This window comes from Papio anubis, chromosome X, assembly GCF_008728515.1.
Source record: "Papio anubis isolate 15944 chromosome X, Panubis1.0, whole genome shotgun sequence".
Lineage (NCBI taxonomy): Eukaryota > Metazoa > Chordata > Mammalia > Primates > Cercopithecidae > Papio > Papio anubis.
In genome coordinates this window covers 131,917,646-131,945,232 of record NC_044996.1, presented here as the reverse complement: position 1 = coordinate 131,945,232, position 27,587 = coordinate 131,917,646, and the positions used below count along the sequence as shown (strand labels likewise).

At 41.1% G+C, this 27,587-nt stretch overlaps 1 protein-coding gene across 2 annotated transcripts; it reads left to right on the top strand.

Annotated features, from left to right (window-relative positions):
* Positions 1-5,152: 5,152 nt before the first annotated feature.
* RAB9A (RAB9A, member RAS oncogene family) lies at positions 5,153-25,815 on the top strand. Of its 2 annotated transcripts, XM_009197210.3 has the most exons (3): positions 5,153-5,339; positions 19,809-19,897; positions 24,707-25,815. In XM_009197210.3, exon 3 carries the CDS (start codon positions 24,733-24,735, stop codon positions 25,336-25,338), a length of 606 nt encoding a protein of 201 aa, XP_009195474.1. In that variant the 5' UTR covers positions 5,153-5,339; positions 19,809-19,897; positions 24,707-24,732; the 3' UTR covers positions 25,339-25,815. The 2 variants fall into 2 exon arrangements, with proteins under 2 accessions (XP_009195474.1, XP_003917469.1); XM_003917420.5 differs by lacking the exon at positions 19,809-19,897 and having other exon boundaries at positions 5,162-5,339.
* Positions 25,816-27,587: the final 1,772 nt, after the last annotated feature.

Sequence of the window (27,587 nt, the reverse complement as noted above, 5' to 3'; positions counted from 1 at the left end):
CTGCATGTTGTTTTCCCTTTAAACTGTTCAACTACCCTTGCATTCCTGATATACATCCAAATTAGTCATTACAAATGAAATTCTATTATTTTCTCTTATTAGTCACTTTTTCCTCCCTCTTTGCAAGTCTAACACTTTTTAAATGAATGCGGGACATAGTATATAAATGAAACAGAAATGCTCCACATAATGTCTTCCACCAGTGAGGGTTCACCCTTTCCACTTTTAGGCAGAGAAAGTGAGGGATTTATCAAATTTAATCAGGGATTTCATTTAGCCAGAGCCTAGCTGTAGCTGTGAGTAGGATCCAGCACCCGCTTGGATTATTTATACTCCTATGGATGGAGTGAGGGTAGGGGAGGTGAGAGGATAAGAAGCTGGTTATGTGGGGGTGATGGCAGTCTCAGCTCTTAAACCAAAAAATAAAGAAAGCTGCAAATGAGCACTGGATATTTAGATAGAAGATCATGGGGCCGCTGGAAGAGGAACACTTCAGCATCACTATCCTGAGTCTTAGGAGCAGCACATATGGTTTTGGCCATGTCTGTGCGGGCTTATGTCTGAAGGAAATAGTTGCCAAGATAACTGGACTTTTGCCTTTCACTAACCATTATAGCCTAAGACAAAGATTAAATTGTGTGGCCTTATGAAGTACTTTTAAAAGTTTCTTAAAATTGCTTCGTTGAAAAACTTCCACTTATTGCCCAAAATAATATTATAACATGGAATCCAAAATTTAAATAAAAATTACCCAGAATCCTACCGCCATAATGATTCAACTGCTTTGATTTTCCTTGCTGCCTTCCATTCTTTTGTATATAAACACTCATATATACACACTCATACAAACACACACACATATACTTTTCACATAATTGTAACCATGGTGTGTATGCGATTTTCCTTCCATTGCCTTTGAAGTTTAAGTTCAGTTTTTGACTCATGTTCATCAGCAAATCAGCAAAGGGATTGAATTCTTCACTTCATTCCTGAATTTTAATGCTTGTTCCATTTTGCCATTTTTTAATTAACTAAGTTAGGTTATATTTAGAGTGTGGTCAAGAAAGTACAGCACTATTCAACATACACATATTATTTTTAAGAGAATACATTAGATCTTGCATCGCTAGAGAAAGTATTACAATTTTAAGTTCTTCTACCAGTTGTGAAGATTTAATAATAATTTGCCTGTTTTGTTTATTTAGAAAGATTTATTGAAAGCTGCTATGTGCTAAGTTATTTGTGACGTTGTTTGCGAAACTTGTACTACTCTTTCCACAGCCCTTCCCATTGCTGCCTGCTCATTCTTAGGGCTCGACATGAGTCACCTCCTCATTCCTGCCTTCTCTGGTATCATTACCCTATATTCCCACCTACTGCACCTTGAAATTATTTTCTGCAGCCCATTTGTAATTACACGTTTGTTTAGTTACTTATTGAATGCCTCCTCTAATCTTCTCTGAGCTCTCCTAGAAAAGGAACTGAATCTATTTTGTTAACCAAGATAAAGTCACATAACATTTTTTAAAAAGCTGGTGGATGGGAGCCAAAGTGTGGAGGAGGGTGTTTGTCCTCAGAGAAGAGGATGGTGGCTGGGGACGCCCCCTGAATTCCTCCCATGTCTTATTTACTGCTGTATTCTCAGCACCTAGCACAGCGTACACGCTCACTATATATTTGTTGAATAAATAAGTATTAACATGAATTGACTTTTCATTTCCTGCAAGTCTTAAAATCACCCAAGGGAAGAGACAGTAAATGTCTGTCTATGCTGCAGGCATTGGAGGGATTTGGGTGAGCGTGGTGGTTACCCACAAACTTGAGAGGTGTGAGTTGTGTTGGCTCCTGCCTCCCATGCCCGCCTCCCTTCTGACAGTGTGTAGGTTGACAGAAGGAAGCATGGCAGTGGTTTTGACACCCAGGTTGCCATTTGACAGTGTCCACTGGATAGAATTCATAGGACTCATGAAAGAATATATGTTTTATTTGGTTGAGGGCCAGAATTTTCATTTGCTTACATCAATCTGAGTCTGGAAATTCTGAAATTTGCTCACTGGTGATATCTAGATTAAGGATGATGCCCCTATTCATTTTTGCTTGAGAACTCCTTTTTAAGCATAGCGGTGAAGAAATCCGATTTCTGGCATTTCCTTATACATTGAAATTTTATCTGACTTAAGAATCACTATCAAAAGTTCTATATTCGTGCAAGAAACATGCTGACTTAGTATCTAGGCAAACTGGATAAGTGTGACATTGGTATAAAATATTGAAGATGTACATATTATATAAATATGTAAGTATATAAATAAATGCATTATTAAATACATCAATATATGTTGAAAAGCTATATATTATAAAAAATGCTTCCTCAACCAAATTGGAATTTTTCTTCCATATACTATTTGGTAATGTTCTTTTTCACTTAACATTATATGTTGTTAAGAATTTTCACCCTGGCTTGACTTTAAAGCCAAATATAACAAATTTTGAGTTACTTTTATGTATATTTTATGCTTTTTCCCCTTCTTAGTATGGCTATAGAAGAACATCTATGCAACATTATGACCAAATCTGTTATTCGGCCAAACAACTTTGGAAAAATATCGAATTTGTGACTATTTACATATGTAATATAATGGTGAAATGGCCTACAACTGAGTTCTGTGTTTTTCCTTATATGTGAAAGTAAAAGCAGTCCAATTATCATCAGTATTTACTTTACCTGAGTCTAGGGCCCACTTACTTGTAGCTTTCTTTCTTTCTTTTTTTTTTTTTTTTTTAATTCTTGAGACAGAGTCTTGCTGTGTTGCCCAAGCTGGAGTGCAGTGGCACGCGATCTTGACTCACTGTAACCTCTGCCTCCCAGATTCAAGCGATTCTCCTGCCTTAGCCTCCTGAGTTGCTGAGATTACAGGCACGCGCCACCACGCCCGGCTAATTTTTTTGTATTTTTACTAGAGATGGGGTTTCACCATGTTGGCCAGGCTACTCTCGAACTCCTGACCCGTGATCCATCTGCCTCAGCCTCCCAAAGTGCTGGGATTACAGGCATGAGCCACCACGCCTGGCCACTTGTAGCTTTTCATCAGAGATGCCAGAAGTGATTTCTTTCAGTCTCCAGCTTGAGATGGGGTATTAACTCCCAGGACTCATAGTAATAAGTAGGTGTCATTTAAATAAAAGAATCATTTATGCATAGCAACCTTGGCCTCTTTCTCTCCCATGAGTGATGCATTGGTGTTTACAGAATATAAAGATGAAAATCTTCGTGAGATGAAGGGAGTCAAACTAGGTTAGTTCTTTAATATTTTCATCAAGGAACAAGTTTATGGAGCAAGAGAGATAGCAACTGTTTATCCAACTTGCATCAGCTTACCAACCACACACATCCAACAACAAAAATCCCCCAAACTTGCCCTTCAGAGAAAAATCTTTTAACCCACTCTACTCTTGCACTGACATAGAAATGTGGTTAAGAAGTGAATGGTGGAAGAGACCAGAATATACTAACATTCTTAAATGTCAGTTGGCTAGTATCCAACTGATAGTAACTTTAGAGAAGGTAACTTTCCTTATTCTTTCTTAAGGTACTATAAGCTACACTCAAATATGTTTGAATGCCTTCTTACATTTTGGAACAGCCTAAGAGTCACTCATGGGACCTTCTTAGAACATTTTTTATGAAAGCTGTTGGGTTTGTCAAGGTTTACTTTAACTCAAAATACAATAATTTCATGAGATCACTTGTTAATAGCTAGTTGGTATTAGCAGTTGCACAGATAAACTCCTATTTTATCACTCCTTGACTATGGTTAGGATGTATGATTTTCAGGTAGCATTTCCTTAATTATCCTGTGGATTGCTTGTTGCAATTTGGCCCAAGGTACATGACTTTTTTTCTATTGGAAAATTAACTCTAATATTCATATATAATGTTTTATGGTGTACTTTTAATATGTGTTTTAAAAATGATAATGTATATCTCTTCTTCCCCCCAATTTAGCAGATTTGTATTTTATAAACGTTTATACATATTTCCTTGGGGAAGTGACCTGCAGATAAGAAACAGATTTCTATTTATGAGAAAAAAATTATTTAAGCTTATGCGTTGTTTTCAGAAGCATTCTAAAATTGCCTTTTTAGTTTGTGAGAAACGTTCTCAAATATGACCTTTCTAGTGCTGAATGAAAAGTCATTATCTGAAAATGACTCCCCAGAGAACTGGAGATTATTTAAATTGTTGTGGGCCCCAACATCATAAAAGTGAGATCTTTGTCTTGGAAAATAAACAGACTAAATCTTTTTAAAACAACTTTTATTTTAGGTTTAGGGGTACATGTGCAGGTTTGTCATGTAGGTAAACTGCCTGTTGCGAGGGCTTGGTGTACAGATTATTTAGTTACCCAGGTAACAAGCATAGTACCTGATACCTAGTTTTTTTCCTGCTCCTTTTCCTCCTCATACCCTCCACCCTCAAGTGGGCCCTGGTGTCTGTTGTTCCTATGTGACCATGCGTTCTCATCATTTAGCTTCTACTTATAAGTGAGAATACGCAGTATTTGGTTTTCTGATAAACAAACTAAATCACAAACAAATTAAATGTATTGAGATGTCACTATGAGTCCCTCCCACTTGCAGGGTTCTGTATCATAGGATTCATGCACTCAACTTCACACATAAAGCAAGGACTTAAGGAGAGCTTCTCCAGTACCACTTTTGCACCATCGCTTTCTATTTAGAGATGACGGAGGCAGTATTTTAACAAGATTAAAGGAAAGTTTTAATAGCTTCATTTAAAAAGTTCTTGTTTTTCCACAATATCACAACTGTTTTCATTTTTCAGCTACCTGTTTGTTCTTTGTCCGTTTGCCTAGTCGTTTTTATCATTGTAATCACGACATCCTGTGACTGTGCTCATGAGGTCTGTTTATTTCCACTTTACGTAAACTTTTCAAAATGACAGTTATTTCGTACTCGCTCTCGCCCGAACACCGACGGGAGGACACTTGAGGAGCAATCGACCCAAAGGAAAAGCACGATTCAGGCCCCGCCTGCCTCGGCTCCACCTCCCACGGGCCCCACTCCCAGGGCCTCCGCCGCGGGACCCAGTCTTCCAGGCCCCGCCTCCCGGGGCCCCGCCCTGCTTTTCTCATCGCCCCGCCCCGGCCCGTCGCCATGTTGTTCCCTCCGCGCTGGACGGGAGCAGCTGGACCTGGAACCTGGCTGCGGTACCTTCGCTGCCTCCTGCTGTGCAGGTCCCCGACCCTCTCTCTGTCCTCATTGCACCCAGACGGGCCGGCTCAGAGCTCCCGGCTCGTCTTCCGTGTGGCCGCGAGGTGAGCGGGACTCAGGACTCCTTCGGGGCCGGGCGGAGCGCGCGGGTGTCGGGGTCTGAGGGGGCGGCTAGGGCCTCGGGCCGCTGGGGTGGGGTGCGGTGCGCGCGGGGCTAGCGCGGGTCACAAGGCCGCCCCGGGAGCGAGGACGGCTGGTTGTCTCCCTGCCTGCTGTCTGACGCAGGAGGAAAGACGGGTCCCCACACCTTTGGGGAGAGGGACGCACGGAAACACACACACACACACGGACGCACACAAATACTGGAGAGAGGGAGATACAAAAGCCCGGACACCCGTGCACATACACACGGAGAAATACACCCAGTCACCTGGGAACACACGTACACGCCAGCCTTTCCCCAACCACTCCGGGACGCACATCCACAGTCCCCAAACCAAATCCTACACCCGAGTGATTAATGTAGGGAAAACAAAGGCGCTCCCACGACTTGATTTTGGCGACCTCTGAAGTTCCACCTAAGCAGAACGTGTTTGCTCGATGTCTTATGACCACTTGGGTGAGGAATTCGGAAAGTAAAGCCAATCTTAGAGGCTGCAGGAGGTTTGGGGGCAGTATCTGATTCAGACGCTGGCTAACGTTTCACGATCGCGTTCCCTTTTTTCTTCCAACTCAGTAAGTAAAAAGGCAAGATGAGAAATTTACGTGCTGAACTTAATAAATAGTTGGTGGACGTATTGCCTTTTTTTTTTTGTAAGGGATGACACATCTTGTGACTACAGTTCTTTTGAGGAATAACTTTTCTGCTAGTTTCCAAATCGGCACGTGACCAAAGTCTTTTCATAGGATTTTAGCGTCCTGATAAAAATCAATGGGCAGAATTTGATTGCTTTTTAAAAAATGTGTTTGTCCTTTGGTCTCTGGCACCATTGTAATGGAAAATCCCTACATTGCCTGTACTCTCAGAGGCTGTCCAGTGGAGCAAAACTAGAGATAAAGAAACCTGGAACGATTCAGTTAGGAACTTTTAAGAAGCCAGCCTTTAGTTTTTCCTTTAGAAGATTATGCAGTTATCATGATTGCTTCTCTAGAACTTCAGTGTGTTATTTGGATTCCTAAATCTAAGACAATGCTGTGGAAGTCTGGTGCTTTTAGTATTTTTGTGTCTGCTGTAGTAAATTCCTCGTTTATACTACAAAGTTTCTCTTTTGGAGACTTTTGGGATCTGGGCATATTTTTCGTTTATTATTTGGAATGTTAGAGTAGATAGGCAAAAACTAAGTAGAACATCTATTGGCTTTGACTCCAAGCCGGGTTCTTAAGAGATAAGGGGAATAATACCTTAGTTCTATCACTTCTTTTCCAACCTCTCTCATCTCTTTTTGTTTCTATCTCAACCATTTCTTCTGTCTAGACTACAGTACTCTGGAGGCCTAAAGATAAGATTTTTGAGTTCTCGAAATTATTTTTTTTTTAGCCTCCCCTCATTTCTGGCGCGGTGAATATTCTGTGCGTGTAAATCCTGTACGTACATCATTTCATTTAATTTTCATAGCATTTCTTCAGTAAGAGCTCCATGTTACAGTTGAGGAATTTGGGGGGGGGCATAGGAAGGTTCAGTCTGTTTTCCAAGACGACCCAGGTTGTGATGGGGTGGAGCGGGGATTCAAAGCAGATCTGGGTAATTTTAGAGTAATAGTTCTCAAGTGGAAGAGAGGACAATTTTGTCCTCCTAGGAGATATTTGGCAATGTCTGCAGGCATTTTTGGTTCACACCTGGGGGCAAGGGAGGTGCTGCTGACATCTAGTGGGTAGAGGCCAGGGATGCTGCTAAACATTCTTTTTTATTTTTATTTTTGTTATTTAATTTTTAATTTTTGCTGCTAAACATTCTATAACCTACAGGACAGCCCCCCACAACAAAGAGCTGTCTAGCCCAAAATGTCAGTAGTGCCACAGTTGAGAAACCTTGCTTTTCAGCAGTCCGAGTAATCCCAGAGCTTACATTTCAACTGCTTTTGTAGTTTTTCAAATGCAATGTCATATTCCTATTTGGGATACTTCATCATTTTAACAGTGAGCAGGGGAAAATTCTCTCTACTGAGAAGCATATTTACTTGAAAGATTAAAGAGTGAGTGGCTGGGCACGATGGCTCACGCCTGTGATCCCAGCACTTTGGGAGGCCGAGGTGGGTGGATCACGAGGTCAGGAGTTCGAGACCAGCCTGGCCAACATGGTGAAACCCCGTTTCTACTAAAAATACAAAAATTAGCCAGGCGTGGTGGCGGATGCCTGTAATGCCACCTACTCAGGAGGCTGAATTCAGGAGAATCACTTGAACCCGGGAGGCAGAGATTGCAGTGAGTCGAGGTCACGCCACTGCACTCCAGCCTGGGCGACAGAGTGAGACTCCATCTCAAAAAATAAATAAATAAAGGGGGCAAATAATTTCTGGTAGCAGAATCTGTTTTTTGTTTTAAGGCAAAAATGACAAAAAGAACTTTAGAGCTATTCAGAGCCATTAAAGTGGACTTAGACAGTTTAGTTTCTGCATTATTTCAGTTGTCTGAGCAGCCTGTGGGGCACTGATACAAAGGTGCTGATGAGAAGGGCAGTGGGGAGTCCTAACCTTCCTGAAACTTACAGTCCAATCACAGTCATAAGATTAGGTTCTGACATCATTCTAGAACAGAATTTATTGCCTGGGCTACTCAAGGACAGGGGCCAGGTGTTCATTTAAAAAAAAAAAACAAAACAAAACAGGCTGAGTGTGGTGGCTCATGCCTGTAATCTCAGTGCTTTGGGAGACCCACACAGGAGGATCACTTGAGCCCAGAAGTTTGAGACCAGCCTGGGCAACATAGTGAGACACCCGTCTCTACAAAAACTAAACTTAAAAAAAAATTAGCCTACCTCAGTGTGGTGGTGCATGTCCCAGCTACTCTGGAGGCTGAGGCAGAAGGACGACTTGAGCCCTGGAGTTCAAGGCTGCAGTGTCATGATCGCACCACTGCATTCCAGCCTGGGCAATAGAGTGAGACCTTGTCGCTAAAAAAAAAAAATAATTAAAGAAAACAACTCCACACTTGGCACAGAAGTACCTGTGTCATGGTGTTTACTGTGGGCAGACTTAGATGAAATGGGGAAAACTTGATGTGTTTGTTACAGTTTTGTACGGTTAACCACGTGTGAATATTTACAAGAATCCAATTGAGAAGCCATTCTTGTTGAGCATAAAATTCATCCTTAAATTTCACCTCACCAGAGAAATAGTTATGCCTGCATTTTGTCACTGGAATCAAGAAATAAATGATGAATTTTTAAATGACTTTGCCATAACTTTCTGGTGTTTTCCAGTCTTTTTTTTCATTTTCATGCCTATTTAAGAGCAGACCTTTCAAAATATGTACTGCTTCATTCTGGTGGCAGAATTAGGTGAACTTTGGGAGGGAATGGTTGACTGGAGCAGTCAAAAAGGATCGCATCTCTTTTTAGGCATCACTGTGAGTGTTATTCATGCAATCAACATGGCATCTTTTTGTCGGTAGCTTGGTTTTTGACTCATGCCAATACACAGCACGTTCTTTGCTGATGAATAGATTTCTCTGCCTCTTCAGGAGTTGTCTGCTATGGGGTAGGGCGGATGTTGAGTTACACACCTCAAAATGATTGCTAGTGCATACACATGGAATCTGACAAAAGTGACATGTTTTATTCTGGGAAGGGTCGAGAGAAATTGGTGCCAGAGTTGTCTTGTTTGATCATTAATTGGCTTACTCCTCCGCCCAACTTAGGTCACCACATTTCCCTCTGGGTAAAATGAGATGGCTGTGCTTTATAATCTCTAGGAGATTATATGACACAAAGTAGAGGCAGCAAATTATTAGCTTCCAAGGAGTTCTGCCCAGGCAATGTGTTAGTTAAGCAGCAGGAGGAAGTAAGCCAAATGGAAGTGTGTGTGTGTTTGGGCAACGCATCTAACTTGAAAGCTGTATAGATAATAAACTCATCAGTCAAAACCAAGCGTAAGAGAATAGGATTTGTGACTAAGTAGGCCATCAACAGAGAACATTTATTAAGGACTTTTTTTATAGAGGAGTGAGGGTGAACTCAAAAAATGTTTCAGGGAGTTTGGCGGAAAGCTATGATGCAATTGGAAGGCGAGGATGCCTGAGGGAGGAGACCTGGAGCCACCTAGGTGTGTAGGCAGAGGGGAGGGAGGTCGGAGGCGGTCCCAGGCCATGTTGCCAGAGAGCCCAGGAGTGCCAGGGCTAGTTAGATAACTTGGAGGAGAAATCTCTCTTTCTCAGCATGACTCTTGATACTGAGCATGTTGTGAACCTGTGTGCTCTGGGTATCTCCACATTCTGGATTTTTCCAATCCTTTTGTTAATTTTTGACCGTGATGAGTTCAGGCGTTGGAACACTGTTGTTTATTATGAGTACAGTGAGGATGACTAGATGTAAATGAATGTAAGTAAGGTAACAGCTAGATCTGCCTGAGGTGGAGAGAGACTGGGTGTGAAAAAAAACGGAGAAGTGAAACAGGCTGTCCCGGCTTCACATTCTGGCTGCATGGAAGCCAGCTCATTGCATTCTCCAGGAGTTCTCTGGGAGTCTGTGGACACAGACTCCACTTTTGTCTTAGGCCTGACTTGTACAAACGTATTCTGTTGTTTGACAGGGGATGGTGAAACACTATAGAACAACTGGACATATTCATTTCATTGCCACATTCTTTATTCAAGTGTGACAGAGAGCAAAGCAGTATAAAGGAGTTGAACTGACTACTGTAGTTTAATTTCAAGTTCGTGTGAATTGGATTAGATTTTTGGGTACAGAAGCTAAGGTAATTTCCGAAAGGTTAGTGCGAATAAGACTGTCTGTGTTCTCAGCGTTGGAAAAACCTGGGGGAAAAAAAGCCTTACAGACTTCTGTTTCTAGAACTTGCTGTGCAGAACTCTAACAGATAGAAGTGTTTATGCAGCTAGGTGACTGCCCTGGTCTGTGCAGTTTCACACCTGTGTATTTGATCAGATGTATATACCTGGAAATACATACATAATGTGGTTGGAAGTCAGATCAGAACTGCCTGAGGACTACCCATTGGTGAATGCAGAATGTTCTTTGGAATGAGTGCTAATATTCTTAAATAACATTTAAAAATGGTTGTTTGGGAGCAAACAGTTGCCACCCTCATAATCCACTTTAATTTGTGCCCAGTACTTGATTTTTATCACAGCAGTCTTGGAAAACCTAGCTTCATGAAGATATGATGTCATCAAAAGGAATGCGGCACAATCTAATTAACTCCCCTCCAGTGTGGTGCCCTACAAATGTCAAGTATCCGTGTTTCCCTCAGAATTTAAAATAGCCTGCCCTGCCCCTGTGAATTTGCCATGATGCTTTGGGGCATCTCAGCATGCAGTTTGGGAACCTTAGGATTAGAAGTTGGTATTATTGGCTCTAGTTTATGGACTACAAGGTTTAGCAGTAAGGAGAAAAGGCATCAAAGTCCCTTTTTAATTCTCCATCCCACCTTCCAGTATCTGTAAGCTTTTCCCTTGGGCCCCTCATTTCCCCCAGAGCTTTGCAGTTTTGGGATGCTACCCTTTTAGTTGCTAAACTGAGAGGAGGGACACAGAGGAAAGAGACTGCAGTTGAGGTTTCCTGTGCAGATGGTCCCTCCAGCTCCACTTTCCTTTGTGCTTTCTCTCCATTTTCTACTGGGTGCAATACTTTATGAAGTGGGTCTGCTAAGGTGGCACAAGGATGTGGGTCATGGAATCTACAGCCTTTCGGGGACCCCTTGAGCTTCCGGACCCGGCCTGTCTGGAGAAGTCTCAAGAAGTGCCCATGTGCTGTTCAGTTCTTTTCCAGTTGTCTGGTGGGAGAATCAGCTTTCTCATTGTTGGCTGCTGCTTTCCGCATCAGGTTTCATTGTCTCTTCACTCTGTCACTCCCAGACCATTTGCTTTCCACTTTCTAAATTTTGTTGCTCTCTTGCATCTACAGTTGTTCTTTCTTGGTGTCCTTTTTGGATTTGTACCTTGTGTAGACCTTTTCTGTCACTGGGTAGGAGTGAAGATAACACATACTTGACCTGCCCTATTTAATTAGACCTGGGAAAGTTTGTGGACTTGTTTACTGATCTATAAAACATGGATGATAGTGTCCAACTTGCAGGTGATTTTAAGGTGCTGTATGCCAGGTACCTAGTAGATATTCAGTTAATAGTGGCTGCTAATATAATTACAGCCATAGCATTTATTATTTGAGCAAGCAAGGCAATAGCAATAGGTAGTGCGAAAAGTGGACATATTTCATGTGTGGCTGAATGAAGTGCATAAAAGAAAAGAAGAAAGAGATTTTCGAAATGGAAAAAATAATTAGCTCAGTTTTAGATATGTTGAATTTGAACTACCATCAGGGTACCAGATGAACATATTATACAAGGGGTTGCAAATTCTTGTCTGGCCCAGACATGCAGAGGTAGACTTTAGGAGTCACTGATTTTTATAGCCCGGGGAGATACCATCTGGAAACAGGTAAGGGTTTCAGTCTCATGAAATAGCTTCATGAAGAGCTTGTCAGGAAAGGGAGCTGTCTATGTTTTAGAAAGCTAAGGGACCAAGGAGGAGAGAAAGCAGAACCTATTATCAGAGTGGTTTTATGGACAATTAGGAAACATTTTCAAGAGGATTACTGCCAGGCTGTTTGGACCTGATAGATGCAGTAATGGGTGGTGAGTCCTGGCTCAGACTTGAAGGTCTCCCCTGTGCCTCTAGCTAGTTGTGTGATCCTGTGTAAGAAAGACACTTTCCCAGTTAGGCCTCTGTTTCCTTACTTGTTTTTAAAAAACACTTGAGGCCAGGCGCGGTGGCTCACACCTGTAATCCTAGCACTTTGGGAGGCCAAGGAGGGAGGCTTGCTTGAGCCCAGGAGTTCCAAGACCAGCCTGGGCAAGATGGTGAGACCTTGTCATTACAAAATATAAAAAAAAAATTAGCCAGTCTTGGTGGTCTGCGCCTGTAGTCCCAGCTACTCTGGAGCCTGAAGTGGGGGGATCACTTGAGCCTGGGAGTTTGAGGCTGCAGTGAGCTATGATCATGCCACTGCACTCCAGCCTGGGTGGTAGAGAGAGACTCTGTCTTTTAAAAAAAGAAAAAAGACTTGGGTACCCTTCTAAGATTTTAGTTCATGCACATCCAGACAGATCGCTACACCTGAGAGAATTCACTGTCTACTAGCTGGGCCTCAGGTGGAATTGCTGTTCAAACTTGCAGGTGTCTTCTAGAAACATACACAATAAAGTCCTGAGAGAAGAACTTTTCCCTGTATTCACCTTAGGGTTGTATGTGCCGTAGGGCATTCAGATGAGGACTGAGAAAAAGCCGTTGGATTGGCCATTAGGAGGTCTTTGGTGACTTTTGCTGACACTCAGGGGAAAGGATGGAGTGGGAGCCCTGGTGTCCTATAAGCTGAGCAGAGAGTTAATCAGGTTTGCAGGCAGATTGAGAAATGGGTTGTGATGGGCAGAGTGAGGCTGGATTTGGAAAGCTTTTTGTGAGAAAAGTCAGTTTCAACACTTCGATAGGGCAGACCTGGGGGATCATTGACAAAGTGACAGTTACATTGGATAAACTGAACTTGATGAAGAGCTGCCTGTAGTGTTGAGCTGGTGACAACTTCCCTGCAGAATGGTATTTGGGAGCCTCTAGTCTAGTTGAGTCCTATATACCAGACATAGCTGCCCCTTTTAAAATATATCTTCTTAGGAAATCCTCACTCCTTGTAATTAACTTTTCTAACAGTCGAGAAGTTTCCTTTTGCTGTGGCTGCATGCCTTGTGGAGTCCCTCAGTGAGTTTGTATAGTTCTGCAACCCCTGGCTTTGTCTGCTGTAAATTAAAGACATTTAGTTTCTTATCTAACTGGAAGGGAGGCCTCAGAACCAGTGTTTCTTTAGGTGATAGCAGAATGTTGCAGATCATTTTTGATTTGTGTTTTGCTGCTTTAATATATTTTTCTGACATATATGTTCAAATTCATTCCTTTCATAAATTGTTTTTCTTCCTGAAATAGCTACCTTTAATTCCCCATGTTCTCATCTTGTGACTTTTATCTATGTCTTTGCATTTTAATTCTGTCTTCCAATGTGCACTCTTTTCTTTATTGTCAAAAAGCATTGTAAGTGCCTTTTACAGGTAAGTGCCTTATCGCAGGTAGATTTATGCTTGGTTCTTAAAACCTAAGCAAAACAAAAAATCAAAACATTATCCTCACTTCTCAGGACTAGCAATTTCCCATGAGTAAGGCAGTTCACTGAACTATCACAGTTTATGGTCAAAGTGTAACATTCATAAAAGTCTCATGGGTGAGGGAGAGAAAGAGGAAATACTGCTAAAGACAAAAAGTCTTGAAGGGTGTTAAGAGCTACAGAAATGGATCACACATAACATACAAATGATGCAGGCATGTAGCAATCATTTTTTGGTGTCCAAACTCCTTTAAGATCTGATGAAACCTTTTTTGTTCTTTCCAGGAAAAAAGCACAAGCACACAAGCCTCCACCAATGCTCTCATCCTTATTTCACATGTGATTCTAGGGAGTGTATATTCCCCCTGAAGCTCATTTCATGGACTCCCAATTAACCACACTCTAGGCCTGCACTGTCCAGCACAGTTCCCACTAGCCTCATTTAGCAATTTAAACTAGTTAAAATTAAATGAAAAGTTCAGTTCTTTCTTCAGTTAGACCAGCTATTTTCCAGTGCTCAATAGCCACATGTGGTTAGTGGCTGCCATATTGGGCGGTGCAGATTATAGAACATTGTCATCATTGCAGAAGGCTCTGTTGGATCCTGCTGCACTAGTTTCATGATGGTTTAAGATTTAGTTCCTTAACTAAGTCTTCTTTTTCTTTTTTTCTTTTTTTTGCCCTTCTCACTTCCTCCCTTCCCACTACCCCCACCACTGTTAGTGATTAGTTAGCATAACTACAGAGGTACCTTGTTTTAAGAAAAAAGTTAACATATTTCTTAAAAGTTAAATTAGCTGATTCAGCTTCAAAAAAAGTTACTTAATTGAAATAAGTTCTTTCAATAGGGGAGGTACTCTGACATAGTGATAGTATGGTTTGATAATACAGTTTTTCTCCTTTAGCTGCCTCCTGTTCTTGAGGTAATGCTCAGTGATTAACTAGATAGGACTAGATAATTTATTTCACCTTGGCAGGTCTTGCCTCCAAGTTGGCCTATTCCTATGGTATTTCCTTTTCTTTCTTTTGCTTCTTCCTGCACACTAAATATGGTATTTTCTGACAGTATTTTTCTTACTTCTTTATTTTTTTTGGTAACTTCTTGCTGTAGAGCTGGTACCCATTAGACGTAATGACTTTCCTTGACTTGCTTCTTGTTCATAAATTTCCGTAAGACCATCAGGAAGTTTTTAGAAACAGTGGAACCAATTAGACTGTTAAGTGAGACACGCCTAAATTAAGCTATGAGGAAATAAATACAGCTCCAGCAAAAATAATTTTCAGATTATCTGTACTTTTGTTTCCCTGGTTTTCTTTGAACCTCACTTTCTCAAGCTATGAAGTGAAGTGAAGTGATACGTACACCTCTAAGTAGGACATTCAGGGTGAATCCAAAGGAACTTGTGAATTTGACCAAAAAAAAAAAAAAAAAATCTGTTCCTAAATTTAAACCAGGAGTGATAAATTCAATTCAAGTTTTTGGAGGGGTTACAGAATATGTGTTTTAAAATTCAAGTTTTGAGAAGGCAGTTTACAAATGATGCCTGCTCTCCCTTTGGCAGCTTATTAAGGAATGTAGTTGTTTTTCAGCATTTGCCAGCTCCCTGTCGCAGTCAGGGAGCTTAAAGTGGGATTCTCATTGGGATTGCAAGTAAGAATCAATTTTTTTGTTCCTTCCCACACATTTTAATAGACTTCAAAAATAGAATGCGGGGAGAACTGATAGAGAAACAAAGAATTTTAAGTACAGAAAGCACAAATAGAATAATAATAGAATAACAAGAATAAAAGAGGAAGTAATACACTCTTCGTTCTCAATTTAGCATTTATTTGCACCTCACCAAATGTAGAGCATTGTACGAGAAGTGGCAGAACAAAAAAGGGACAAGTGAATGGATGCAATTAGGTGTTGTGTGTCCCTCCCAGGGAGTTGACATTGTAATTAGGAAACAAGACAGAAGGTGATTAGAACATAAGTAAATGAGAGTTGTAAAGAGGTGGAAATGATGATGAGAGTGAAGAAAAGAGAAAGATTAGGTTGCTAGGGCGGCCCTGGCTTGCTACATGAGGTGATCTGGACTGGGCCTCTGATGACTAAGATGGTCATAGCCATCAAAGTAGGGAGGGGCCTTGCAGGCCAAGGTAACAGCCCAAGCAAAGATATGGACAGAAAATGGCAGTGATAGGTGTGGGCATGGTGAGTAGTAGGGATATAATTGGTGCAAGCTTGTAACTGATGTTGGATAGCTCTTTGAATGCCATGCTCAAAAATCTTGTATAATAAAAATAATAAATAAATTGAATTTAGTTATCTGTAGGAATGGAGACAATTAGATCCAGGACCAATAAAAAAAGTCTAACTTCAATCACATACACAGTCATATTAGAGATTTATATTCTTTTTTTTTTTTTGGAGACAGAGTCTCACTCTGTCACCCAGGCTGGAGTGCAATGGCACAATCTCGGTTCAGTGCAAACTCCGCCTCTCCAGTGGTCCTCTTGCCTCAGCCTCCCAGGTAGCTGGAACTACAAATATGTACCATCACACCTGGCTAATTTGTGTATTTTTTGTAGAGATGGGGTTTCAGCATATTGCCCAGGCTGGTTCCTGATCTCTTGGGCTCAAGTGATCTGCCCATCTCGGCCTCCCAAAGTGCTGGGATTACAGGCATGAGCTACTGTGCCTGGCCAGCAGAATTATATTCTTGATGCTTGGACCTTGAGGCTTTCTGGTCTTCCCCTTGGTTTCTTGTAGTATATGGCTTTGGAAGCCAGCAAGGGGTTGGAGAAGGCTAGAAAAAAGGGTACTACTGAATAACTATTCGTGAACAATTGATAATATAAAAGTACATAATAGAAAAGTTGGGAAAATAGTGTTATAAGAAGGAAAGGGTTAATATAAAATGTTCTTTTGTCTTTTGAATTTTGCGGTATCTGCTGGCAATGTGGTTCATTTTTTTTCCTGCCAGTGACCTGCTTATCCAACTTTACATTCGGATTAGTGTATGACACATACAGCATATGTTGGTACCAGCACGTGGTATGGGAATCCTAAAGTAGTGTCTGTTGTACATGTAAATGATTTATTTAAAGGGATGCTGCTGAAGGGACAAGGAGAACATTTGTAGCTCTAGTTGTGTAAATCTAATTCTAGGGTCGTATTTTTAATTCTCAGGAGATTTGCATATGTATTTTCACATACAGTAATTTTTTTTTTTTTTTCCAAGGCAGGGTCTCGTTCTGTCACCCAGGCTGGAGTACAGTGGTGTGATCACAGCTCACTGCAGCCTTGACCTCTCCCAAGCTCAGGTGATCTTCCTACCTCAGCCTTCCGAGTAGCTGGGACTACAGGCATGCGCCACCACGTCCAGCTAATTTTTGTATTTTTTGTAGAGATGAAGTTTCACCATGTAGCCCAGGCTGGTCTCAAACTCCTGAGTTCAAGTGGTCTGCCTGCCTTGGCCTCCCGTAGTGTTGGGTTTACAGGTGTGAGCCACGGCACCTGGCCGAATTCACCCTTTTAAAGTATACAATTCATTGGTGTTTATAGTATATTCACAGAGTTGTACAACCATCATTACTGTCTAATTCCAGAATGTTTTTATTACCTCCCTCCAAAAAAAACCGCATACCGATTAGCAGTCACTCCTCCTTTACCTGCCACCGCCCTCCGCCCCATCCCTTGGCAGCAGTGAATCTACTGTCTCCATATCTGCCTATTCTGAACATTTTATATAAATGGAATCATATAGTAGGTAGGCTTTTGTTCTGACTTCCTTCACTTAGCATAATGTTTTTGAGGTTTGTCTACATTACAGCATTGCATGGATGTATGCTGCATTTTATTTATCCATTCATCAATTGATGGACATTTTCTTTCTTTTTAGGGGAAGGTGGTTTGATAATAGTATGGGTATGCACTTTTTTGGTGCAATCTAAAACATTGACAACTCAAAAATGTATGGACATTTCTGTAATTGTATAGTACATATCCATATAATGTGAGTTTTTTAAGAGAGCATGTTTCATTTTTACTAGACATAGTAGACATGTCAGTTACAGAATTCCTTATGGTAAATGGTGGAGGCACGCACAGGGTGGTTAGGAATGTCGAGGAAGGGGGTTCAGTTGGAGATGTCCAGTAGGTGTTCGGGAGATGAGGTCTAGCTACATCCGCACAGGTGACTAGGAGTTAGACAGGTAAAGGGCCAGGGATTTGAACGTGAACAAGGTAAAGCATGAAGTCATATAGTAAATATCTTACTGGAGGATCAAGTGTGAGGTACAGCCACCTCAATTTTCAGTCGTAAGCCTAGCTGACACTGTTAGTAGTGGAGAGGGATCGTAGCAGCATCCATCCCAGCTTGTCCAGGGCCTTCCTCCCCACCTCACCCACAGCCCTTCTCCCACTGCATCCAGTTAGCTTTCTGGACTCCTTATCTGACCAGGTCACCCACTGCTGAAGCTATTTCAGAGACTCCCCATCATTCCTAGAGTACAGGCAGAAATCCTTCCCGTGGCTTCTACTCCTCTCCCTGCTCCTGGGCCTCTTCCTTCAGTCCCGTCTTTGTAGCATACTCTTCACTCTCCAGCCTCCAGGTGCTCGGGCCTACCTTGAATTCTCCCAGTTCATGCCAGAGCCAGGCTTCTTTGGCATGGATCGGTCCCACTTTCTGGTTCCTGCTCCCTCCTCTTTTCTCCTAGTTTTCTCTTGCTCTTGCTGAGCTTAATCTGTGGTCACACCTACTTCCCCTGGGTCAGATCCCCTCCAGCAGAATCAGACTTTGGCGAGGGCTGTGTTCTCATGGCAGCACATGGCTAAAATGATCATGGAGACATTGCTTTGGAAGCATCACACTAGAAACCGATGTACAGTCTCTCATTAACACAGCCTAGTTTCCCTCCGATGTTAGAAGTTACCTCTTTTTCCTTAACTGCAGCTCAGCAAGTGAAATAGTTGGCTTGTGTTACAGGATCATGTTTGCATGTAAATTAAGTCCCCCAGGTGGCTGAACTCTCATGGACTCAGGCAGCTCCGTAAGATAGTGGCACGGGGAATCTGAGTCTGATTGAGAGAGGCCCAGGTTTACACATTGTGCATCTCACTCACTGAGGGAGATGGTGGGCAGAATCCCTTGCACTATTTTAAGTTGTTCTTTGATTTTTGGCTGAGTGTGAATAGTTGTACTTTATACCATATACCTCTCATTTTGCGAGGTACAGTTGTGACTTAAATGCATTTGTATGTGGATGTCACCTTCACCCAACTACAAGCTCCACAAACTTGGGACTGTATGTGTGGCTTGTATCTTCAGGGTCTGGCTCATAGCAGGCACTCACTAAATACTTACTGAAAAATTACTTTCCCAGTCGTTCTACCAAATGGTAAGCTTCTGCAAAATTTGACTCATTTCACGTAAAACATGTTTTAAACTACTTAAACTCTAATAAAGCATAGACACATGTGCTTTATGCTACATGTCAGTAAGATTGGAGATTACTGGTTCTGTCAGGTTAATCTTGTTCTTGAGCAGATTTTGAAATAAAGCAAGTGGTTGAAAGATTCTTACCATTTGCAATTGCTTATTTTCATTCTACCTGCAGCAACAACAGTAGAACCTCAGAAACAGATGCATAGGCAGTTGGGATTGACGTAGCCTAGTGGGTTAAGTGCCTGGGCTTTAGAGTCAGTTGGCCATGTTCATATCTTACCCCCGCCTTTCACTAGGTGTGTGACCTTGACCATGCATGTAACCTCTCTGAGTCAGTATCCTCATGTGTAATAGGTACTAAGAGACTTGTGAGGAATAAACACAGTGTTGTAGCTTGCATAACATACCGGGCTCAATGCTAGCTGCTATTGTTGTTTCATCTTCAACCCCAAATGTCAGGATTTTGAAGCGTCTCATTTTATTATTAATTGTATTTTATAAATTAAGGACTGCTATATGTAAGTCCCACAAAAATGCCCTTTGCTTTAAAAAGTGGTGGGTGGAGAGGGTGGTTGAAACCTTTGGTTCAGACCAATAGAGGCTAGTACTTTAGCACAGTTACACATAGTGATCACTGGGAGACCTTGACATTGAATTTGAACTCTAGGACTAGGATCCTTCAGCTTCCTAGTGTAGGCCTATATCGTCCTCTAATTTGTTCTGCCTGTTGCCATTACTGAAGGTTGATGTAAGACATGACCATAAAAAGAACCTGTCTGTAAAACTGCCAGTGAAGACTTATTCATGTATTCATTTCACAGATACTCTTGCACTCCTGTAATGAGCCTGGCACTGTGATGAAACACTTTTCCTCTGTTGTTTGAGTGCATCTTCTCAACAACCCTAGGAGGTAGGTACTGCTGTCACTGTTGTTCCCATGAGGATTCAGGATGTTAAATAGTTCACCCATGGGGCTGTGCTCATGGCATTTGGTGCCAGGAACAAGTTCTCTTTTCTGAGTGTGCTTTGATTTGCACAGAAACAAGAGCGTTTTCATTTTTGCCTTGGCTGCCTGGAAGCTGGGCTCCCTTGAGCCTTAGCCTGACCTTTCCTGTATCATGTTGGTGCCCCTCCCTCACATGGCCCTTTTGTCTTCCCTTTTGTGTTATCTTCATTTTATTCTCTGGAATATGACTCATTCTCAGCCACCCAAAATTTGGGCAGGTTTTGAAGAATGAATGAAATATTGTACATTTCCTCTTGATATAATTTCATATCTGTCTCTGAATGTGAAACTTAGAAAACAAGATGGATAGATGAAAAACTTCTTGAAAAACGTAATGATTAAAGTAGAATATTTGATTGTAGGACTTTTTTGGACTGAGAAAGGTTATGGAAAGTATTCAGGTTTTTCTTTTAAGTTAAGAATCTGGCTGCTAATAGAAGTCAGATACTGTACTTTAACATTTTAATTCTTCATTTTACTCTCAAAATTATGAAAACATACACTGTTAAGGTGAGTTTTCTAATTTTTTTCTTTGTAGATAATGATGCTTGAACAATTAAATTCAGGTAAAATTTATGACCTATGTAATATGCTTTTCTTATATAGATTTCTTTTTTTTTTTTTTTTTAAGATAGAGTCTAGCTGTGTCACCCAGGCTAGAGTGCAGTGGCGCAATCTCGGCTCATTGCAACCTCCGCCTCTCGGGTTCAAGCAATTCTCATGCCTCAGCCTTCTGAGTAGCTGGGATTCCAGGCATGCGCTACCACGCCTGGCTAATTTTTGTATTTTTAGTAGAGATGAAGTCTCACCATGTTGGCCAGGCTGGTCTCGAACTCCTGACATCAAGTGATCTGCCCGCCTCAGCCTCCCAAAGTGCTGGGATTACAGGCATGAGCCACTGCTCCTGGCCCCTTATTCAGATTTCTTCATAGAATTTAGCAGAATTACTAATGTTTTAACCTTGGCGAAAATTGTCTTTGGACAGTCATTTTAAACTGTGAAGTATAAGAGACTTCACATTACCTTTTTGGGCAAATTTTGAAAATAACGTAGTAGGATCCCTTTATTTATTTAACTTATACTAAAGAAATTTCAAAGGATTTTACTGTTTTTAAAGAAAAAAATAATATTTTAAATGTCTATAAGCTGATTGTGATTATATTATGGGTAGATTGAATGAAACTGGCTTTTGTTAGATGTCATTGGTAAATAAGATGGTGTGTACAATTATTTATATCACCATGTGTGTTTTTATACAACTCTACAGTTAGAGAGATATTCATGTAGAAATTATTTTGGCAAATGCAAATATATTCCCAAATGGGAATATATGGTAGGCCTCAAACTGTAGATGGAAAATGTAAAAAATTGTACCCTATACTCTGTTTCCTGGTGGGGTTGGCATACCCCAAATTCATTTGGTCAGAATGAGACAAACTAGGAAGTCCTACATTATTATGAAAAAAGAAAAGAACTATCAAAGTGTCTTGATAAAATTATAAATTACCACTTTCAAGGAATTTCTAAAACTTAATTTACTAGATATATGCAACCAATAGTCTGGGTGGGGTTAGATTGCATGATCTGGTTTGTAATTTGATATAAAGATGCTAAAAATTCAGTGATGTATGGTAAAACTGTGTGTCTGATAAGGCAGTTAGATCAGTAGAGACTTATTAAAATACTGGAATAAATGATGTCTGTTGTACTCTCGTAACACAACATGGAAATTGTGTGAAAGGAAAAACATTGGGAGAGTTGCTGGGGCAGGGTTCCCAGTGGAGGCGATGACCATGCTGAGCAGTTCTAAAGGGACAGTGGTTCGTTGGGCGGTCACCAGCAAGGAGCAGCATATGCCAGGGAGGAGGCAAGAGAGTGTAGGGTGTGCTGAGCGAGTGGAATTGAATTTCAGTTCCGTGTGCTGGTGCACTCAGAATGACTGAAGCAGAGGCTGTGAGGGGGGAGGTGGCTAGAGTGAGGCTGGCCAAGAGCAGGAGCCAGGTGTCTTGCCTTCTCTGGTAAACAACCCACTGAAGAATTCTGAGGAGACATTAGATAGACGGTTCCCCTATGTCAAAATACTTGGTTTGCTTTTATGGTTTTCAGTCTTTTTAAGTTGAAGTTGTTGAAGCAAAGATGCCAAAGAATTAAAGCAGCCAGTTTAGCACATTGTTACCTATGTCAGGAAAGTAAGGGGCTTGGGACTGTTTCAGTTTCCTCTTTAACGTTAATTTAGTCTGGATATTGAGTAGAGCAAGACATTTGAAATTGAAAAAGTCTCTCAAAAGGTGTGCACCTTAACTGCCACACACTTGTGTTGGACAGTTTAAATTGTATAAATATTAATTATAGTAGTAATTACTGTAGTGTTAATTTGTTTTGTTTTTTTGAGATGGAGTCTTGCTTTGTCACCTAGGCTGGAGTGCAGTAGTGCGATCTCAGTTCACGGCAACCTCTGCCACCCAGGTTCAAGGGATTATCCTGCCTCAGCCTCCCAAGTACCTAGGACTACAGGCACTCGCCACCACATCCTGCTAATTTTTTTTTTTTTGTATTTTTAGTAGAGACAGGGTTTCACGATGTTGGCCAGGCTGGTCTCGAACTCCTGACCTCAAGTGACCTGCCCGCCTCAGCCTCCCAAAGTGCTGGGATTACAGGTGTGAGCCACTCTGCCTGGCCTGTAGTAGTAATTTGAAAGAACCAGTAAGAGGTAGGGACTAAGGTATATCCCATCATTTTTTAATAATATTTTCCCATTCATTTAATTTCTCATTATACAAGCTGCTACAAGGTTTTTATCAGAACAGTGGAGCGTGTAGTTAGAAATGCAGAATTCCTACATGTTACAGGAAGTGTTCAGTTATACTATAGTTGCTCACATTGCATATAACCAGGAGACAGCCAGATAATGTTTTCTGCAGTGATTTTACAAATTCATCCTGGTCAGTATAACAATTATTATTCATGTCTTTATTGCCTTCCCATTGAGGGATTCATAAAACCTACTTTCCTATTAAGGTTATTGACCAAATTTGTTCTAGATCTGTGCTCTCCAATACAGCAATTGGCTCATTAAATGTGGCTATTTAGTTAAAATCGAATACAATTTAAAATGCAGTCTTTCACTTCCATCAACCACATGTCAGGTGTTCAACAGTCACATGCGGCTAAGTGGCTGCTATATTGGACATTTCCATTGTTGCATCAAATTCTGTTGTACAGTGCTTCTCTAGTATTTTCTTATATACATTTAATACTTAAAAACCATTTAATACTAAAGTACAGATTAAATGATATAATCTGATTTGAAATAACTGGGGAGAAGGGAGAGTTGGAGGGGTTATGGAGGAAACAAGATTTGCCGTAAGTTGATAATTGGTGAAGCTGGGTTTAGAGTTCATGGGAGCTCATTGTATTATACTCATTATATAGACATTTTGTATATGTTTTAAATTTTCCACAATAAAAATGTAAACAGAAGGATTAACCAGGAACTGTGCTCCCACCAGCACCTAGAAGTAGCTGTCTGTCAACAGGCATCTGAAATCTCACCCCCCACAGGCTGGCTCTTGTAGTGTAGTAAAGTTTTTAATCCTGCCACAGGACTTCTAAAGAACATATATAGTACCACATTTTCATTTAAGATTTATTTCATTCCTCCTCAAAACACACAAGTACCAGCACAGTCTCATGTTCCTTAAGTGTTTGAACTGCCCAAGTGAATCTTGTGGGTAGAATGTACTAGATTATATTAAAGTAAAAATTCCATTGCTGCTGACATTAATTTGAACAAATTAAAAATAGTGTTCTTAATGAAGAGAATAAAGTACATTTACTCAGCGGTTGCTTTATATTTTATTTCACAGCAGGATAAGTCAGCTTCTGTCTCTGGCTTTCCTGGTTAACAGCACCTGTGTCTGAAGAGAGACAGGGAAGGGGTCGTAGGAAGTAGTAGAGAAAGTCCCTGGTACAAGAGAGGCCATCAGTGAACACCACAACTGTGCACTGAAGGGCTGTTTGAAGTTGTTAAGAGAAACACATGGGCCGGGCACGGTGGCTCACGCCTGTAGTCCCAGCACTTTGGGAGGCCAAGACAGGTGGATTGCTTGGGTGGAGGAGTTTGAAGCCAGCCTGGGTAACATGGTTGAGACCCTGTCTCTACAAAAAATAGAAAAATGAGCAAGGCATGGTGGTGTGCTTCATGTGGTTCCAGCTACTTGGGAGGCTGAGGCGGGAAGATTGCTTGAGCCTGGGAGTTCAAGGCTGCAGTAAGCCAAGATGGTCCCACTGCACTCCAGCCTGAGTGACAGCGAGATCCTGTCTCAAAAAACAAAACAAAACAAAAAACCATGCGAACTTTGATCTCCTACCCATCTCTAACAAATGGTGGTGGGGCTTACTATGAACAGAGAGGGGCTTATCATAGAGTAACGGTTCAGAGCAAGGGCTTTGGGGTCAGACTTGAGCTTGAGTGCCAGTTTCACAGTCAACTGTGACCAGAGAAAGGGGAAGAGTGAGCCCTTCCCAGCTGTTTCAGAGAATAATGGTAGACTAATAGCCGCACATGGCTAAGTGCTCAGTAAACAAGAAGTCTTATTATTAGGTATTCCCTGGGGCTGTATGTTTTATTTCAGTTAAATGCTGATATTCACAGAATCATGTAGAAGAATGTGTAGGTATAAAGGAATGTAATGGTGCCTTTTTATTTTACAGGGTTCTTGAAACTCTTGAGATTAACAATGGCAGGAAAATCATCACTTTTTAAAGTAATTCTCCTTGGAGATGGTGGAGTTGGGAAGAGTTCACTTATGAACAGATATGTAACTAATAAGTTTGATACCCAGCTGTTCCATACAATAGGTGTGGAATTTTTAAATAAAGATTTGGAAGTGGATGGACATTTTGTTACCATGCAGATTTGGGACACGGCAGGTCAGGAGCGATTCCGAAGCCTGAGGACGCCATTTTACAGAGGTTCTGACTGCTGCCTGCTTACTTTTAGTGTCGATGATTCACAAAGCTTCCAGAACTTAAGTAACTGGAAGAAAGAATTCATATATTATGCAGATGTGAAAGAGCCTGACAGCTTTCCTTTTGTGATTCTGGGTAACAAGATTGACATCAGCGAACGGCAGGTGTCTACAGAAGAAGCCCAAGCTTGGTGCAGGGATAACGGCGACTATCCTTACTTTGAAACGAGTGCAAAAGATGCCACAAATGTGGCAGCAGCCTTTGAGGAAGCCGTTCGAAGAGTTCTTGCTACCGAGGATAGGTCAGATCACTTGATTCAGACAGACACAGTCAATCTTCACCGAAAGCCCAAGCCTAGCTCATCTTGCTGTTGATTGTTAGATTGTTGATGCATTCTAACCAACTCACACATATACACAAAATCAACATGGGGATGGAGAAGAGAATTAGCATTTGCAGCAGTGTATCATCTACTAATAAAATTAAACTAATGTATGTTGCTGCTTCGTTAGTTGGTGGGAGAAGGGACACATCCAATCATGGAGGAATATATTTACTCAATAATGGCACCTTACATTTATAAATTGTAACGGTTGTCTAATAACGTTTCTTTAATTTAAATATGTAAGTTGCAGAGCTAATAAATGAGATGACCAAGACATTAATTATAATTAAAATAAGAAACTTGACTATTCTAGAAGTTATACTTGGATTTTTTCCTGGGAAAATGGAGAACTACTTTTTATATGTGTATGTTTTTATGCAATTAGCATTGTATTCTTGGTTCAGGGAAATAATTTCCTAAAGCAATAATGTTAGATATTAAAGATTAAAATCTAATGTATTTGCAATGCATCGTTAATTCATTCTCTTCAAAATGACTTAACCATTCCTGTTTTCATTCTACATATTAGAATTACTCTCACTAGTAATTACTCATCATTTGTATGTCATTCATGCACCCCCAGCCCCATAGATCACATTCCACAGTCTCAGGCAGAGGGCAGGCCCCCAGTGGTACAAGAGTTGCTTTATACAGTCTATAATACATCCAGCTAAATTCAAGCTGTCTATGAATGGAAAACCTTGCCATAGATAGAGTTCAGTTTTAAGAAAAAGGCTAACTACTGAACTTGGAGAACAGACAAATGTGCATTTGATAACTGATGTAATAATTACAATGTACTGTGTGGAAGATACAAAATTACAATTCGATTAATGGACTAAATATTTTTGTTACTTTCTTCACCCTTGGGGAAAGTCTCTTAGTTGAAGTTAAACCATTCCTTTCTGACACAAGACACAAGCTAACTTTGTCACTCTCAGAAGAAATACTAAGGATTGTACTTTGTGAGAGGGTAAATGACATCTTTATTCGGCAATGTATTTACTTGGTGTCTTCTCTATCACTGAACATTTAGTGATTTGCTCTCAAGGAGATTTTTTGTTACAAAAAGACTTGTTGCAATGATCAGACTTGATAAAGCAAATTGTGGTCTTTTGTGGATGAAGTTCATATGCTGCGTGGTTGGTGACTATCGGATTCCATGGAGGCTAACCAAAGCCTAGACTGAGTGTGGACGAGACCCTCGACTGGGGAGTGATGGGGTTATCAAAGGACATGCTGGGTGAGGGGAGCTGGCTGTCATGTAGGGAGTGAACCAGTGCCCCCCGCCAGAGATACAGTTCAGTTTTAAGAAAAAAGGCAAGGCCGGGCATGGTGGCTCACGCCTGTAATCCCAACACTTTGGGAGGCTGAGGCAGGTGGATCATGAGGTCAAGAGATCGACACCATCCTAGACAACATGGTGAAACCCTCTCTCTACTAAAAATACAAAAATTAGTTGGGCATCGTGCCTGTAATCCCAGCTACTCGGAAGGCTGAGGCAGGAGAATCGCTTGAACCCGGGAGGCGGAAGTTGCATTGAGCCTAGATTGCACCACTGCACTCTGGCCTGGTGACAGTGACACTCCAGCTCAAAAAAAAAAAAAAGCAAACTACTGAACTTGGAGAACAGACAAACGTGCATTTGATAACTGATGTAACAATTACAATGTGCTGATTGGAAGATACAAAATTACAATTCATTAATGGACTAAATGTTTTTGTTATTTTTCACCCTTGGGGAAAGTTTCCTAGTTGAAGTTAAAACATTCCTACTATTACTTGTCTTGGAAGAAAACCTTTTTATATTTCTGTACAAACTTTTCGTTTTAATATTATGACACCACCAGGTAAGTTCTCACACATTATCCGTGTCTTGTAGAGTAGTAAAGTGTTAAGTAGAAAAACACGCCAGTGTGGTACCCAGTGAAAGGTGGTGTCTGGAGAGTCAGTGGTTTCTGGAACTCTGGACTGTCAACCAGGAAGTGTTGAAGTGACTGAAAAATTAAAGAGCATGGGTAACAGCATGGGCAAAGCAGAGATTGAGACAATCTATGTCCATGCCAGAGGAAGCATCCTAGGAAGTTTCCGGTTATAGCAAGAGGACAAAACTCGGTATACATTTTATCTAGATCACTTTTGGAGCACTTAAGCAGATAACCAACTTTGTGCTAACATACATGGGCTCAGGAGAGCCTGATTTTAAGACGGACTTCATCCCATTGCTCTTGTGTTCCA